Here is a 15,934-nt window from a genome sequence, read left to right on the forward strand (position 1 = left end):
GTTACAGGTGCATTGTGCGTGTGAACATGTGTGTCTCACCTTCCACAGTACTGGAGTTAGAGGTGCATTGTGCTTGTGAACATGTGGCCACACGGCTTTTCATGCTGTTCTGGGGATTTGAACTTAGGTCCTCATCTTTTCACCGCAAGCACTCTCAGTGCTTAAGCTGTTTCTCCAGCCCCCATTTTACCCACACAAATAAGACCTCAGGGCTGGAGAGATGGCTCAGAGGTTAAGAGCACTGGCTGCTCTTCCGGAGGTCCTGAGTTCAATTCCCAGCAACCACACAGTGGCTCACAACCATCTATAATGAGATCTGGCGCCCTCTTCTGGCATGCAGGCGTACATGCAGGCAGAACACTGAATACATAAAAATAAATAAATCTTTAAAAAAAAGAAAAAAGACCTCAATAAATCTGAAATAAAAAGCCAGGCAGCGGTGGCACACACCTTAATCCCAGCACTCGGAGGCAGAAGCAGGCTAAATCTCCGAGTTCAAGGCCAGCCTGGTCTATAGATCGAGTTCCAGGAAAACTAGTGCTACCCAAATCTGAAATAATAAATATTGGGAAGAAATTGCTGATGTCTCTTTTTGGTACACACACACAGACACACAGACACACAGACACACAGACACACAGACACACACACACACACACACACACACACACGGAGGGTAGAAATAATGGGAATACAGATCTCATGCATGAAATTCTTTTTTAAAGAATAAAATTTGGAAAACAGCAACACTTTAAAACCAATAACAAAACCAAGAAAGAAAGGCCTGGAAACCAAATAATAATAATAATAATAATAATAATAATAATAATAATAATAATAGTTGGTACACCTAAATATATTTAGGGGGTACAGTACAATATTTCAATACTTTTCTATAGTATGTAAAGGACAGAGCAGGACTATTGGCTTCCGTCACCTCAGATACGTGTCACTTGTCAGGAACACTCAAAATCCTCTCCACTGGCTGCATCCACACACATGGTTGTTTGTTGTCCACCCTAGCTATCCCACTGAGCTATAGGACACTGGAACTCATGCCTATCAATTACGCTCCTGTATCTATTAACCATCCAGCCTCTCTCCATCATCTCCCCCTCTGTCTTGATTACTTTTCTATCACTGTGACAAAACACCATAGCCAAGGCAAGTTATAAAACAAAGCAGTTCATTTAGGGCCTCATGGCCTCCGAGGCTTACAGTCCAACCATCACTCACGGCAGGGAGCATGGCAGCAGGCAGGCAGCCATGGTGCCGGAGCAGTAGCTGAGAGATTATATCTTGATCCACAACCATGAGGCAGACAGAGCCAGAGACAGCCTGACATGGGCTTTTGAAACCTCAAAACCCACCCCTGTGACACACTTCCTCCAACAAGGCCACACCTCCTAATCCTTTCCAAAACAGTTTCACCAACTGGGAACCAAGCATTTAATTAGATGAGCCTATGGGGGCCGTTCTCAAACCACCACACCCTCTAATCCCTGATAATATGTGTCCCGAAGGGGACAGGGACGGCATTTTAGTACTTGTTCTTAATTGCTTTCTGTTGCTGGGATCAACAACCACAACCAAGAGCAACACTCGAGGTAATCATCCATCACTGAGGGAAGTCAAGGCAGGAACTCAAGACATGAACTAAAGCAGAGAGATGGAGGAAGGCCATTTACAGGCTCTCTCTCTCTCTGCCTCATGCTCAGCTAGGTTTTTTTATACAGCCCAAGACCACCTCCCTAGGTTACAGTGCCACCCACAGTGGGCAGGGCCTTCCCTCATCAATTATCATAATGTCCCATGGATTGGGCAATTCTGGGCAATTCTGTAACTTTCTTGCCAGATGACTCTTAGTTGTGTCAAGTTGAAAATAAAAACTATCCAGCATAGTACTCTTGACATCAGATACATAATTAAAATCATGTACGTAACAAAAAAAAATTAATTAAACAACTTGTGAGTATAACAGTAACAGATGGTGCTGCTGCTGTATAAATCCTTGGAGGGATCACTTTTCGGGGTATCTTCAGGGACACTAACTCAAGCACTAGTGGCCATTTAGCTAAGTGGCCGGGGCTGTGTGCCCAGGATGTGTGCTCTTGGTATGCTCCAGTATTTGAGTTCGAGACCATTGTTGCCGCTTACTGTCCTTGTGTCTGAACCTGGAGGAGCCTCGTAACTCATCTATAAAATGTAAATAGCTCCTCCCTTGTAGTTGTGCTGGGAGGACTGAGTGAAACAGCGATTGTGAGTGGCTGACACACTCTAGCTCAGCAAATGGGAAAAGTTACGAAGTGGCTATGACCATTAGACCCCCCCATTTGGAATGTAGTGTGTGGCTTTGCAGCTTCACATCTAATCTTCCTATGGGGTGATAGTCTCAGAAAAGGCTGTTTTCCATGAATTGAAAATTGTAAGTAAGATGCCAGGAACCAAATGTTACTAAGAACGAGACACAGGAGTATGGGGAGATGGCTCAGCCAGTAAAGAACTTGCCTTGCAATCATGGTGCATCTTAGTGCTTTTCTATTGCTGTGAAGAGACACCATGACCAGGGCAACTCAGAGAAGAAAGCGTTTATTTAGGACTTACAGTTCAGAGGGCCCAAGTAGAAGAGAAGCAGAAAGAGGTGGGGGACTAGGAATGGTGTGGCTTTTGAAACCTCAGAGCTACCCCCACCCTGTGACACACCTCCTCCAACAACACCATGCCTCCTAATCCTTCTCAAACAATGCCACCAACTCTGGGCCAAGCATTCAAATATATGAGCCTCTGGGGGCCATGCTCATTCAAAACCACCACATATGGAAACCGCATTTAGATCCCCAGAACCATGCCAAAAAAAAAAAAAAAAAAATGGGTGTGATGGTGTATGATTTTTATCCTAGTTCTGAGGAGGAAGACACAAGCTGGCTCTCTGGGGTTTGCCAGCCACCTAGCCTGGTGTACTAGACAAGGTCCAGACCAGTGAGAGCGCCTGTCTCAGAGAAACCACACAGTGAGACTGGAGGGACAGCTCAGTGGTTGAGAGCTCATACCACACCTCCAAAGGAACCGAGTTTGGTTCCCAGCACCCACTTTAGGCTGCTCATAATTCCCAGTAACTCCATCTCTTGAGGGGTCCGACTCCTCTGGCCTCTGTGGGCACCTGCATTCATATGCACATACTCCCACACAGACACATATACATATCGCTTAAAAAAATAAAAGGAAAAAAAAAGGATGGCAAGATAGAGATTTTCCTCTGGCCTGCATATGCACGAACACACACAAATGAGACATGTTTTTCTGCACTTTATGTAGATATTTGCTACCTGTGGCATGCCCTTCTCGAGTGAAAAGGGTTCTGGAGATGTCTGGTCTTCTATAGAACATAAAGCATTGGATGGAATGTGTTGCCAGATTCAGGGAATAAAGTTCTCTGATGCTCAGGGACCCACCCTAACTGAGGTCAGAATCCCCAAGGCTGCCAAATAGGACACCCCTGTAGGAGCTCACAGCAGGAAAACACCATGCTCCAATGCCCAAACACACAGCAAGAACTCAATAAGTACTTGTCAAATAAGCAAATTCCTTGGGCAGGGCAACTTTCACAGCAGCAAACAACAGTGTTCCTCCTCTCTCTCTCTCTCTCCCTTTCTAGAGATCCCAGGCAAACGAAGTGCTTTCTCCCTCGGGTGGGGCGCTCTCCTCTGGCTCACAGCTTTGTTTGTGTGCTGTGTTTTATTCTCCTGATGGGAACACCATGATGGACTCTGGGAAATACCCTGCTCTCATCAGTACTGTTTACACATTTTGCACACCCCCTTCCCTGGCCTCTGATTGCACTCCACACTATTGGCATTCCCCTGCACCCTGCCAACTTAACAGAAGTTCTCAGAGGCTCCGTGTGGTGCAAGTTGACCTGCCCATACCTCTCCAGGCATTTCTGCAATTTGGGCCCCTCTGAACCGAAGTCACGAGCTCATCTTCATCTGGAAAGGCAACTGTCCTTTCCATATATTTTTGTTTTTGAAACTGCATCCACTTTGCCTTGCCTCAGCAATGTCTGTCTTCTGTTTCCTCGAGTAAGTGATCAGCTGGCCAAGGTCGAAAGCCTCGCTCTGAACTTAGCCTGACTCATCTCCAAATACAAACTATTCTCTGAGACAAAGACACTGGACCAGACACAAACACGGACATATCCACCTACCTGAGTGTGTGTGTGTGTGTGTGTGTGTGTGTGTGTGTGTGTGTGTGTGTGTAGTCAAGTGATACTCTCAAGTATTATTCCCCAGGCACCTTATTTTTTGAGACAAAGTGTCTCAAGGGCCTGGAGTTTGTGGATTGGGCTAGGCTGGTTGGCCAGAGAGCCTCAGAGATCTGCCTGTCTCCACATTCCTAGCACTGGGATTACAAATCCTTACAACCACCCAGCTTTTTTCCATGGGTTCTGAGAACCAAACTCAGGTTCTCGTGTTGGCACGGCAAGCATTTGACCCGCCCAGCTGTCTCTCTAACCCTACTCTACTCTTTCCATTGATGTTCACGAGTTTCCCATCACCTGGCTGGCCATGAATGGGCTGGGATGATGGACAGCCAGGCGCTGTGGTTAGACATGTGGGAGGAAACAGCCACCTCCATTTCCTGCCCTGGGTGAACTTGGCAGAATGCCAGTGGTTTCCTAACCTGGCTCTGTCCTCCATTAGATCAGGGTTGAAAAGGCTCATCACTTTCCTTTCCCAGAACATTACAGGGAATAGAACACTCAGTCAAGTGTTCTCCATGCAAATGTGAGACTCTGAGTTCCAACCCCCAGACTCACATAAAAAGCAGGGTGCAGTGGCGTGCATCTGTTATCTCCACACTGGGGAGGCAGAGGCAAGTAGACCCCTAAGGGCCACTGCTCAGTAAGTCTAGCAATTGGTGAACTCCAGGGGCAATGAGACAGTGTCTCAAAAAGTATGATACAGAGTAATTGAGGAAGATCTGACCTACACACACACACACACACACACACACACACACACACACACACACACACTTCAAGAAATCTATTGAGAAAGTACTCAAAATTGCTGGCAAGGGGCACTTTATCTGTTGTGTAGCCCGAGAGAATCCTATCAGCAACCTCATCAGCTTTAAGAGTATCACAACTTCTCCACAATCATGGCCCTTCCTCTAACAAGACCACATTGGCTTCTTCTCTGAGAGGTTTCAGGATAGCTGGGTTTCTTTGAGAGATGGGATGATGGGAAGGAATGGGAATCCTCTGCAGAGTTCCAGGAAAGACTGGTATTTGAGCTTGCTCCCTCCTCAGCCTCCCCCGAAATACTTCCACAAGTTGTAACCTGGAATGGCTGCTCTCAGAAGCCAGAAATATGACAAAAATTCAGATAAGCCCGTGCGATCCGGAGCACAGGTTCGTTCTTGGTTGGCAAGGATGGCAGTGACACACACTTCTTTCTTTCACCCAGCACCTGCCACACCCTCTCGGGAAGTATTTAGCCTCTGCGGGCAGGATGAACTAAGGCAATCAATTTCAAGGCACCAATTTGGTGTGGGTCGTGTATAACGGAGGGAAGTGTTAAGTTTAGAGGAGTTTGTATTCATGTTTAAGGGACTGAAAGTGAAGTCTACCAAATTCAGCCATTTTTTTTTTTTTTTTTTAAGTTTAGTAGTATTGAAGAGCTTGAATTAGCTTTTGAATCCTGGTTCGGGCAACTTCTGCGATAGTAGGGTATAATTTACAGGAGTTGTTGAGGATTAAACAAGGTAGGCTGCTGACATCCCTAGAATGTGGTGGGGGATGGGAATGCAACAAAGTGGTGTCCTGCCGACTAGACAGGGCCATCCTTAGTCGTGCCAAGATTTGGGTCTCTCCAGGTGCCAGTGCTGAGTCAGTGGTGAGCTGAGCTGAGTACTGTTGGTCACAGGTACACTCAGCTATCTGCTGCCGGACACATGGCTTCAAACATGTTTTCCTCTTCTGAACTCAGTTTGGGATCATAATAAGCCCAAGCTTCCCTCACAGAACATCTAACAGAACCAGCTTTATTCAAGGCCTCGACAAAAAAAAAAAAAAAAAAAAAAAAAAAAAAAAACCTCAGCAACCCGTGAGGATTCCAGGGCCCCCAAAACTGGCAAGAACTTCAGGGAAATCACAGGATGATTTCTTTGCCACATGATTAATCCTGTTTGGACTGGTCCCGGAAGAGCACACATGAGTTAGCGGCAAGCAGCAGCTTTCAGAATCTTACAAAAATTAATTGTCTAAGGGGCAGGCCCTGGGGTACAGGCTTTGGATGAAAGTTCAGAGGAGAGTGAGGCCTGGTGAGGGAGGAAGATGCCAGATGTGAGGACAGCAGGCCTCTTTAGAATCTACTAACACCTTAGAGATGGCAAAGGGGGTGGGATTATATGAAATCAGTATGGCACATGGCCCTAATAGAAGAATTAGCACACCACAATCACCTCCAGCCTGGCTGCCCAATAACAGCTCAGCTCAGTGGAGTAACTCATCCATATTCATTATTCTCAGACAAAAACCCTGCATGCCTCAAACTTGCAGCAGAACGGCCTGCATACAACAGGCCACATGGCCACCCTTTGGCCACCGCTTTCTTTACCAGACCTCTTTCTTCAGCGCTACAGGATAGCACAAAGATGACTTTGAGCACCTTGCAGGCTGGCTTAAGAGAGTTGCAGTCTACTCTTGCCTTGGGGGAAGGATGGTAACCAGCCTCTGACTTTCCTCGGATGTGGTTCGGGTGAGTGAAAAGTTGTGTATCATTTACACACATTGTCTCGCCAAAACGGAAGTAGAACTGAAATACAGAACTGTATATATCCTAGTGCAAGGAGAAGTTTCAAAGATAGGGTTGCCAGAAATAGCCCAGCACCCCATAAAGAATAGCTTCGTCTCTTTGAAGCAGACAGCCCCGCCCAGTGCACGCTGTATAATTTCCCTAAGACTAGGTAGGTGTCGTCTGTGGAGAATTACAGAAGCCGAGGCTCACACAGACCACTTCCCTCACCGGGAAGGACATTCCTCCATCTCTGAAGACCACTGGCTTGTTGAGGAGGCCTTCAATCAGTATTTGAGCAACTGCTACTGTCAGGTGATGTTTGGGCCCCAGGGACCAAGGTTAGAGCTGAGACTCCACCAGGGAAACAGATACAACTACAAACACAAGGCAAGAAATAAAATAGGGTGGGTACGATCCTGAAGCCTCATTTCAAACTTGCTATGTAGTCCCCGGGATGACCTTGAAAACTCTCATCCTCCTGCCTCCATTTCCCCAATGCTGAGATCACACAGGTGAACATCACTATGCTGGCTTTTGTACCTTGCTGGGGATGGAACCCAGAGCATCGTGCATGCAAGGCAAGGACTCTGCCAACTGAGCACATCTAGGCTCCACTGATCTTTTACTAATGCTAATTCAGCCATTGAGTCCTTGGCCAAGTTCAATACATGGCCTCAAACACACTTACACCTCACTGCTCACAGCAATCCTCCAGGTTAGGAGGTACAGCTTTAGCATGCTGGACACCCTGGGTTCCATCCATTCCCAGGGCTAGACATAAAGGAAGAAGGAAGGAGGCAGAGACAAGGTTGCTAAGGCAGCAGCCTTCGGTTCCCCTACTCTACTCCAAGCTGTTCCGCCTCCCACCCGGGCTACCGTCTATCCCCACAAATGGGACCTCTATTGTCCTCTCGCCTGTTCCTCTCATCCAGAGACAGTAACCATTCCTCGAATACACTGCTCTTTGGGCCAGTCCAGTCTCCCTTGGCTGTCACCCTCCCACCCCATGTCATTAGTCCCCGGGGTGGGGGGAGGGACATTCTGCACCCCTACCACCTGTGGATCCGGACTACTCCCGCCACACCCACGGGCTGTTCCTGGGGACTTGGCTCCTTCTAAGCTGCCCCAGCTCTCTCCCTGGCACTCTCAGATCCCAGGCCCAGGCATCCCCGCCTCCCTCCATCCCCACCAGCAAGTGCTGGTAGCCACTCATGCCGGGCGCTTACCTCCCGGCGCAAAGTGCCAGAACCACGCACTCCCGAAAATCCAAAACAACACTGGCGCGGTCCACATCTTGATCTCTTTGGAGCCTCCCCCCGCTGCTGGTTTTTGCGGTTGTGAAAAGATGAAAATAGGCTTCGCAACTATAGGCCCAGCCGGGAAGAAGTCAGCAGGAGTCTGGAAGTCTCAGCGACAGAGAGCGCCCCGGCTTCCTTGGCTCACCAAAGTAGGCACAGCAAACTTGGCAGCTAGCAACTTCTCCGCGGCGCCGTCAGCTTTTATGTCTCCGGATTCATTCGGGGCGGGAGCGGGTGGGCGTCAGGTGGTCCCAGCCCAGAGATCTAGGACCGCCCCCGGACTCTGTTTGGCCAGCATCACAAGATGACCTCAGGCCAGGTTTAAAGTTACAGGGCCTCAACCACGGGGGCCCAGCCCAAGCCAAAAAAAAAAAAAAAAAAAGCTTCTGAGTGCTCCACCACAGGAGAAAGAAAGAGAGGCCACATGCAGTAAACAGTTCTGCTTTATAATTTTTATTTACTTTTCTACTGTATTTACTATTCTGTTTTGAAGAGGAAAGCACAAAACTTACGTTTTCCTTTTTACTGGGCTAAAGAGAGACTCACACGGTGGTCCCTGTGGCCGTTCCTTGGTTTTAGAATCACACATTGGATTTTTAATTTTCTTTGTAAATACTGAAGCTGATGGTTTAAAAAAAAAAAAAAAAAAAAAGCAGTGACTGTCGTTTGGGTGGGTCAGAGGCGGGGTTCCTGTTAATTAATTAATTGAGCCCTCATCCAAGGATGAGTGGCTGGTGGAGTGCCTGTCCCTTCACAACTGGTCACCAGAGCGGTACTTAGCCTTGTGGGTACTTGTCTAGGAGGGGTACTGGTCTGGGTGGGGCGCCTGGGCTGGTAGGTGCTTGGCCCTAGCGGAGTTTTGAAAGGCAGAGCACATGATGTCTCCTGATACTGGGACTTTGTGGCTTCACCTGGAGACCTGAGCAGCTGTGTCATGTGGCCGCTCACCTGGAGCGAAGAGTTCCAGCTCATCCGTTTTAATCCCAGGCTTTAAGCAGTAATCCCTCTTTCTTGATTTGAACAATCTCTCTTTGGTCTCAGGGAGTGGGTATCAGCGAGAGAACTTGTCTTTATTCCCTTCTAGCCTGTCGGAATTTAAGAGCAGGGCTGGAGAGGTGGTCCTGTGGCTCCCCGCCCAGATGCCACAAATTCCATTCAACAAAAGTATCTGAAGATGGGCTCAGCCACCAAACCTGGTGACCCACAATGGTGAAAGGGAAGGACTGGACTGACCCCTCCCACAATGATGCCCCCCACCTCTCTCTCTCTCACACACACACACACACACACACACACATTCACACACACACACACACACAATGTAAAAAAAGAAAATAAATTAAAAACAGAACTTAAGGATGAATGTTCTCCAAGTACCCCAATGGGGGGTGAAAATGGGCTGTTTTCATCCTTTTTTCTTTGACCTCTGTTCCAAACGGACTTCATCTTAAGAATTACAAGAGGAGATTTTGTTTGTTTATTTTCTGAGACAAGTTTTCTCTATATAACAGTTCTGGGGGGATTTTTTTATGTTTTATTTATTTGGTCAAGAGTAGATTTTTAAAACTATTTAGTGTGTGTGTGTGTGTGTGTGTGTGTGTGTGTGTGTCCCTGCACGTGTGTGCACATGTGTATACATGAGGTGTGTGGGGACCCATGACCTGGTATGTGTGTGAGGTCAGAGGACAGCTCTGTGGAGTCAGCTCTCTCCTAACTTTACATGGGTTCTAAAGCTCAGACTCAGGTTGCCAGGCAAAGCCCTTCTATCTCCGGAGCCAAGATTGTTTTAAAAGCTCAGAAAGTGGCAGCACACACCTTTAGTCCCAGTAGGCTTGTCCTGGGGCTACCAGACAGGAACGGAGTGGATTCGGGGAAGTGAGAAAGAGAAACCCGGGAGAAATGACTGCTGGATTTGTGTTGCAACATCATTTCTTCTGTGTGAGTAATGTGTATTTCAGACGGAGTGCCATGCACATGGCCTGGGCGGCCTCTTAGACGAATGACAGAGGCAAATGGGCTCTACCTTGGCAACGGAAACGTTGACACACAGCCTCTATGGAGGGGGGTTTAGGAGTAGAGTAAGAATCCACGAAATAAATCCATCCCTGCTCTTCTCTCCCTATGTCATAGGGATGTGTCTAGGTTGTAGAAGGCTGGTCCCCTGCCTTCTTGTAGAGGGTGGAGGAAGGGGACATCAGTGGAAACTGAATTCTGTTGGGAGCCTGGGGACAAGGAGAGGATTGGAGAGAGGACACAGGACTGGAGAAGTCTGTGATGGTTCTGCATGTTGTCCTTCTGAATAACCAGGTGTGTGTGTAGCCCCAAGAAGAGTCACTGAAGGACAGGAGTGGGGGAGGGGGTAACATTCCACAACAATGCAAACAGCAAGTTAAAGATGCCTTGGCCCTGGGCAAAAGATACCCAGGAGTGATACAGAGCCAGTAAAGCCTTAAAGGTGAAATCCAGCTTGGCGGGGCAGGGGACCACACATGACAAGGTGGGCGGGAGGGGGGGGGTGGACCACAGGGACAATGTGCAGAGGGGTCCTTTCCACTTGTGACACAGCCCGTGTGAAGACTAAACAAACGAAGGCGGAGACAGAAAGACTGGCGCCTTGAGATAACACTCACAGCCCCACCATTTGTAAATCTTACCTTGCAATCTCATCTGATCTTCCCGTCGACCTTCGCTCTAGGATCATAGTATTCAAGGAAAATGGCTTAGCACTGATTCACCTGGAGGGCTGGCTAACACACAGGTCATTGGGGTCATTCCAAAGTTCTCTTTCATTAAAGGAAGGAGAGCTGGGTTCCTACATTGAGAACCACTCTTCAGAACATACCACAAAACATGTGGAGTCCTATAGAAAATGAACGGGGAAGGGAGACATGTATCTCTCTGTGACTGATCAGGGCTGGAGCCTATTGTTAATCTGGGTCTTATATAAGACAATAGAAGGAGCTGAGATGACCCAGACAGTATGGGACCCTTTGTTCTGGGGGATGCTAGAGGCTGGTGTTGGGTCTCTGGTGCTGGAAGCATTTTTTGAGCCCTCTTCACAGCCTGGAGAGCAGGCTGCCCAAGGAGACGCAGTGTTCCAGGGCTGAAACACCTTCAACCGACTTTCCAAAGGCATGAAGCATCTCGGTTACCCCTGAATAGGTCATTTCTTAGTGCTCAGACAGGGGCAGGAATAAGGTCAGGCTGTGAACTCACAACACCTTGGTTTGCTGGAAAAAGCCTTGGGCCACATGAGCCCCAGAGTCTGTATTCTTCAAGAGTGTCCTTCTCACTCCAGAGAACTCTGCATACAGCCAGGATCAGTACGCTCTGATGGTGGCTCATTCTGCCCTGTTGAGTTCTCAATCTCTTTCCTCTTCTGGTGCTGTTGGTACCCACCAGGAAACTCAGTCACTAAACACTAATGTAGGGCAGAAGTTTTTAAAATGTAGGGCTCTAAGGGGACCAGTTTCTTTGACCTAGGGCATGGATCACTACACAGAACTAAGTTAAGCATGGGGTCATTCTCTCCTCCTGGCCAACCTTTACCCAAGCCTGATTTATGAGGGTCCCCCCAGTCTGCCCACTCCTGGGAAACCGGACATATTCCCAGTTCCACCTATGAACTGGTACTCTACACTGAGACCCCAGCCAGGAAGCCAACTTCTGCTGTTCCATGAGTGGGGACTGGCTTGATTCTGACCCCCTGGTGTCCTCTAAGTGCCAGCGTGCCCATTGCTGCCGTGAGATCTCCCTGATGCCCACTGCTCCTCCTGATGGCAGTCATCATCTCGTGCCTCCATTCCAAGTGGGGCTGCACAACCATTTCACCTTCAAACCCCCCAAAGAATTTTTGGAGAGCTAGGTACCCATTTTCCATCACGGAGTTGGATAAGCACGGTTGTCCTCAGTATGTGTGGAGGTGGGTTCTGGGGATACTATAATCCACAGACGCTCAAGTCCCTGTGGGCAACGGGGTTTGTTGTGGAATATTATTTTAACTTTGTAAAGGTGTGTTACATTTGCTTCTGTGGCTTTTGTTAACCATGCAAAGACGTGTTACTTTTGTTTGATTAAATAAAATTAACCTGGGGGTCTGGAGGCCGAGTCAGCAACTAGCTGACAGGAAGTGGTGGGGAGGAACTAAGTGCAGTGAGGATTCTTTAGTGGGGGCCGAACAGAAGGACACCCCTTTTTTTGGGAGACTGAGCAAGAAGAGACGGTGAGCTGTTTGCTATTCTGCCTCTGTGAGCTATCAGGATGTCGCCTCAACCTTTGAATCCTGAGTTCAATAGAAGGACAGAGATTTAGATAAAGTTTCCTTTAGTGGCCATGATAAAGCCGGTGCCTGAGGTAATGGAATTCCCACCTCCTGCGGCCGCCCAAACCACTGCCAGCAGCTGTGGAGTTGCAGTTGCGGGTTGGGACAGCAGCTACTTAAGGGGCAGCGCTGCATTGAATGCAAACAACGGGGCTTGTATTTGCAGGTTATTGTAACATTGTATCCTCCCATGACCTTAAAGCACAACTAATAATAACTAATGTGATAGCCATACCGCGGGCTAATAAAGAGCTGCTGTAATATATTGTTTAGAGGGAAAAGGAAAGAGGAAATGTCTATGTTCAATACCCACTCCTTTTTGAGACAGAGTCTCACTGTAGCTCTGGCTAGCCTGGAACTTCCTATGTAAACCAGTCTAGCCCTGAAATCATGGAGATCTGCCTGCTTCTGTCTCCCTTATGAAGGGATTAAAGTTGTGCACCACTATACCCAGGTCTCTAAATATTAATCTGTGGTCAGTTGAACCCATGGATTCAGGGGACTGATTGAACAAGATGTTGAACTTTTTTTTTTCGGGGGGGGGGGGGGGGGACGGACAGGGTTTCTCTGTAGTTTTGGAGCCTGTCCTGGACTAGCTCTGTAGAGCAGGCTGGCCTTGAACTCACAGAGATCCACCTGCCTCTGCCTCCCGAGTGCTGGGATTACAGGCGTGCACCACCACCACCCAGCTGTGTTAAGCATTTCATAAAGAGAAATAAGGTGGGACTGGAGAGATGGCTCATCAGTTAAGAGCATTTGCTGCTCTTCCAGAGGACCCAGGTTCAGTTTCCCAGCGTCCAATGGCAGCTCACAGTTCCAGAGGATCTGATGCCCTCTTCCGATCTCTTCAGACACTGCACACATGTGGTGCACAGGCAAACCTGCAGACAACACACTGATACACATAAAAAGAAATTAAAAAAACAAAAACAAAAACCCGAATACGGTGAATACTGACTGTAATTGGAAAAATGTTTTACGACATGATTTGGTAAAAGTGACCATTGAACGTTGTATAGAATTTTATCAGTGAATTTTAATACATATATGCTGATAATTTTAAATGTACGACTCTTTTCAGGTTTCTTTTTCCTTTATTTTATTTATTTATATATGTATTAGTTAATTAATTTATTGATTTGGTGCCAGGGATTGCACTCAGGGCCTCATAGTAGGCAAATGCTCTTCCATTGAGCTACATGTTCAGCCTCTCAGCTTTTTCTTCTGTCATATTTTCAAAGTTTTGGCTTGCTTAGGATGTGTAAGATCCTGGGTTCAGTCTTCAGCTCCAGAAAAGAGAGGAGAGGAGAGGAGAAGAGTTGTCGCTTGAAGGGAGGTGCTTGCTTAGCGTGCACAAAGCCCTGGGTTTCAGTTCCATTGGTGCATAAGCTGGGAGGAAGTGCAGCTCACTCACGCCTGCAATCCTAGTGCTTGTAAAGTGGAGGCAGGAGACAGAAGTTCAAAATCACTCTCCGCTACAGAGTGGGCTACATAGTGCATTGGAGGGGACCCTGTCTCAAAGAGGGGGGGAAGGGGAGGGGGAGGGGAGGAGGAGGAAGAAGAAAGAAGAGTTTGAGCCTAATCATGGTGGTGCAGGCGCCTTCAGTCAGCACTAGGGAGGCAGAGGCAGGTGGATCTCTGAATTCTGAGGCCAGCCTGGTCTGCAGAGTGAGTTCTAGAACAGCCAGGACTATACAAAGTAACTCTGTCTCTAAAAACAAGAACAAACAAAAAAATCCCCACCCAAAAAAAAAAAAAAAAAAAAAAAAAAAACCCACAGAAAAGAAAGAAGAGTTTGAAAGAGTAATTCCAGAACTCCCATATATCCTTCTTCTGTATTTACCAGTCTGCCTCATTACCTTCATGTGATTCAGCATTATCTGCCTTTTTACACTGATACATCTCTGAGTCACTGGGAGAGTCATAGAGACATTATGCCCTCTAGTCCTCAATTCTTGTGTGCAAATTTCCTAAAACTCAAAGACTGCCTTCATGGGCACAGCAGAATTATCAAACTTAAGAAATTTAACATTAAAACACAGCTCTTGTTTGGGGATGTAGCTTGGTGGTGAGCGCTTGTCTGGTACAGAGAAAATCTTGGGTTTGATCCTCAGCGTGCCTGGCATGGTGGTGGTCACCTGAAGTCCCAGCTACTCAGGAAACGGAGGCTGGAGGATCACTTGAGCCAAAGAATTTGAGATCAGCCTGGTCAAGGTAACAAGACCCCATCTATAAACAAATAAAAACTAAAACATTGCTTTTGTTTGTCCCTGGTCTGTAATTGCTGCCATGTCTTCAGAAGATGGCAGAATGAGCCTTTCTTTGTCGTTTATGAACTTGACACTTGGTAAAGACGACAAGCTAAGTGTTTGTAGGATGCCCCTCTGCTGGAGTCTGCGAGATGTTCCTGATGACTAGATGTAGTGATCCTTCCTGGCTGGGGTGGGGGGAAGGAGTGCGGTGGTATCTTTCTTATGTATCACCTATTGAGTGCCACCTTTGAGCTTTTATTCCAGGCTTTTGAATTTAGAACACCTGGGTGGACCTCTGCCCTCAACAGTATGTATGCACTTCCCATTGGTACCCTGGACTAAAGTTACCTTTTTCCCCCAGCAGCCGTATGGTAGCACTCAGTCACTAAACTACAGTCCCAGGGCATTTGCTTCCATCCCAGAAAATGCTCTGTAGGAAGATGGACAGGTAAGATGCTAGGGATAGACACTTGACCTCGTTGGGGCTGTAGCTCAGGGGTAGGGTGCTGGCCTAGAATACACAAAGCCCCAGGTTGCACCCCCAGCACCTAAAACACTGTTTTATAGGTGCACACCTGTAAATCCAGCACTGGGGAGGTGAAGGCAGGAGAATCAGAAGTTCAAGGTCATCATTGGCTACATAGCAAGTTCAAGGCCAGCCTAGACTACAGAAAAGAAAAGCAAGTTCTTGTTTCAGACATGAGACTTGCTTTTCTTTCCTAGAGTAAGATGAATTCTTCCGAAGGGTGGCATTTTTTTCAGCAACTCAATAGAGAAAGTTAGAACCCTGAAACCTTGATTCTTCAGCCCACCCCAACAGTCTGGTATTAGCTACCTTGCTGTTGCTGTGATAAAATATCACAGCCAAAGCAGTTTAGAGAAAAAGATTTAACAGTTCCAGAGGGACAGAGTCCATCAGGGTGGGGAAGGCATGGTTGATCACATTTTGTCCACACACAGGAGTCATTCACTTTGGGGAGGTGTTTTCTTTTAGCCCGGGGTAGTCTTGAACTCACGAATGTGGACAAGGTTAGCCTTGAATTCGTGATTTTTCGTTATTCACCTCCCAAATGCTGGAAATACTAGCACTCCATACCACACCCAGTTTATCTGGTACAGGGGATCGAATGCAGGGTCTCCTGCATGCTAGACAAGTCCTGTACCAACTACGTTATTTCTCCAGCCCTGTGGCTGAGTCTTCATGAACAGTCTTTGGTGACTGAGGTGGGTCCCTGTGGCTGTTACAAGGCAAGGAATGAGGTA

The 15,934-nt window shown here is 47.4% G+C and overlaps 1 protein-coding gene across 2 annotated transcripts in view; it reads right to left on the minus strand.

The window, feature by feature from the left end:
- Pdpn (podoplanin) overlaps positions 1-8,324 on the minus strand; it is a 46,947-nt gene extending 38,623 nt beyond the window's left edge. Inside the window, exon 1 of one of the 2 annotated variants that reach the window (XM_006975446.4) lies at positions 8,027-8,324. In XM_006975446.4, the coding sequence (XP_006975508.3) occupies positions 8,027-8,093 (67 nt within the window). In that variant the 5' untranslated portion in view covers positions 8,094-8,324. The remainder of the gene's footprint in view (positions 1-8,026) is intronic. The other variant, XM_006975447.4, reaches the window with a different exon arrangement.
- Positions 8,325-15,934: the final 7,610 nt, after the last annotated feature.

This window comes from Peromyscus maniculatus, chromosome 2, assembly GCF_049852395.1.
Source record: "Peromyscus maniculatus bairdii isolate BWxNUB_F1_BW_parent chromosome 2, HU_Pman_BW_mat_3.1, whole genome shotgun sequence".
Classification (NCBI taxonomy): domain Eukaryota; kingdom Metazoa; phylum Chordata; class Mammalia; order Rodentia; family Cricetidae; genus Peromyscus; species Peromyscus maniculatus.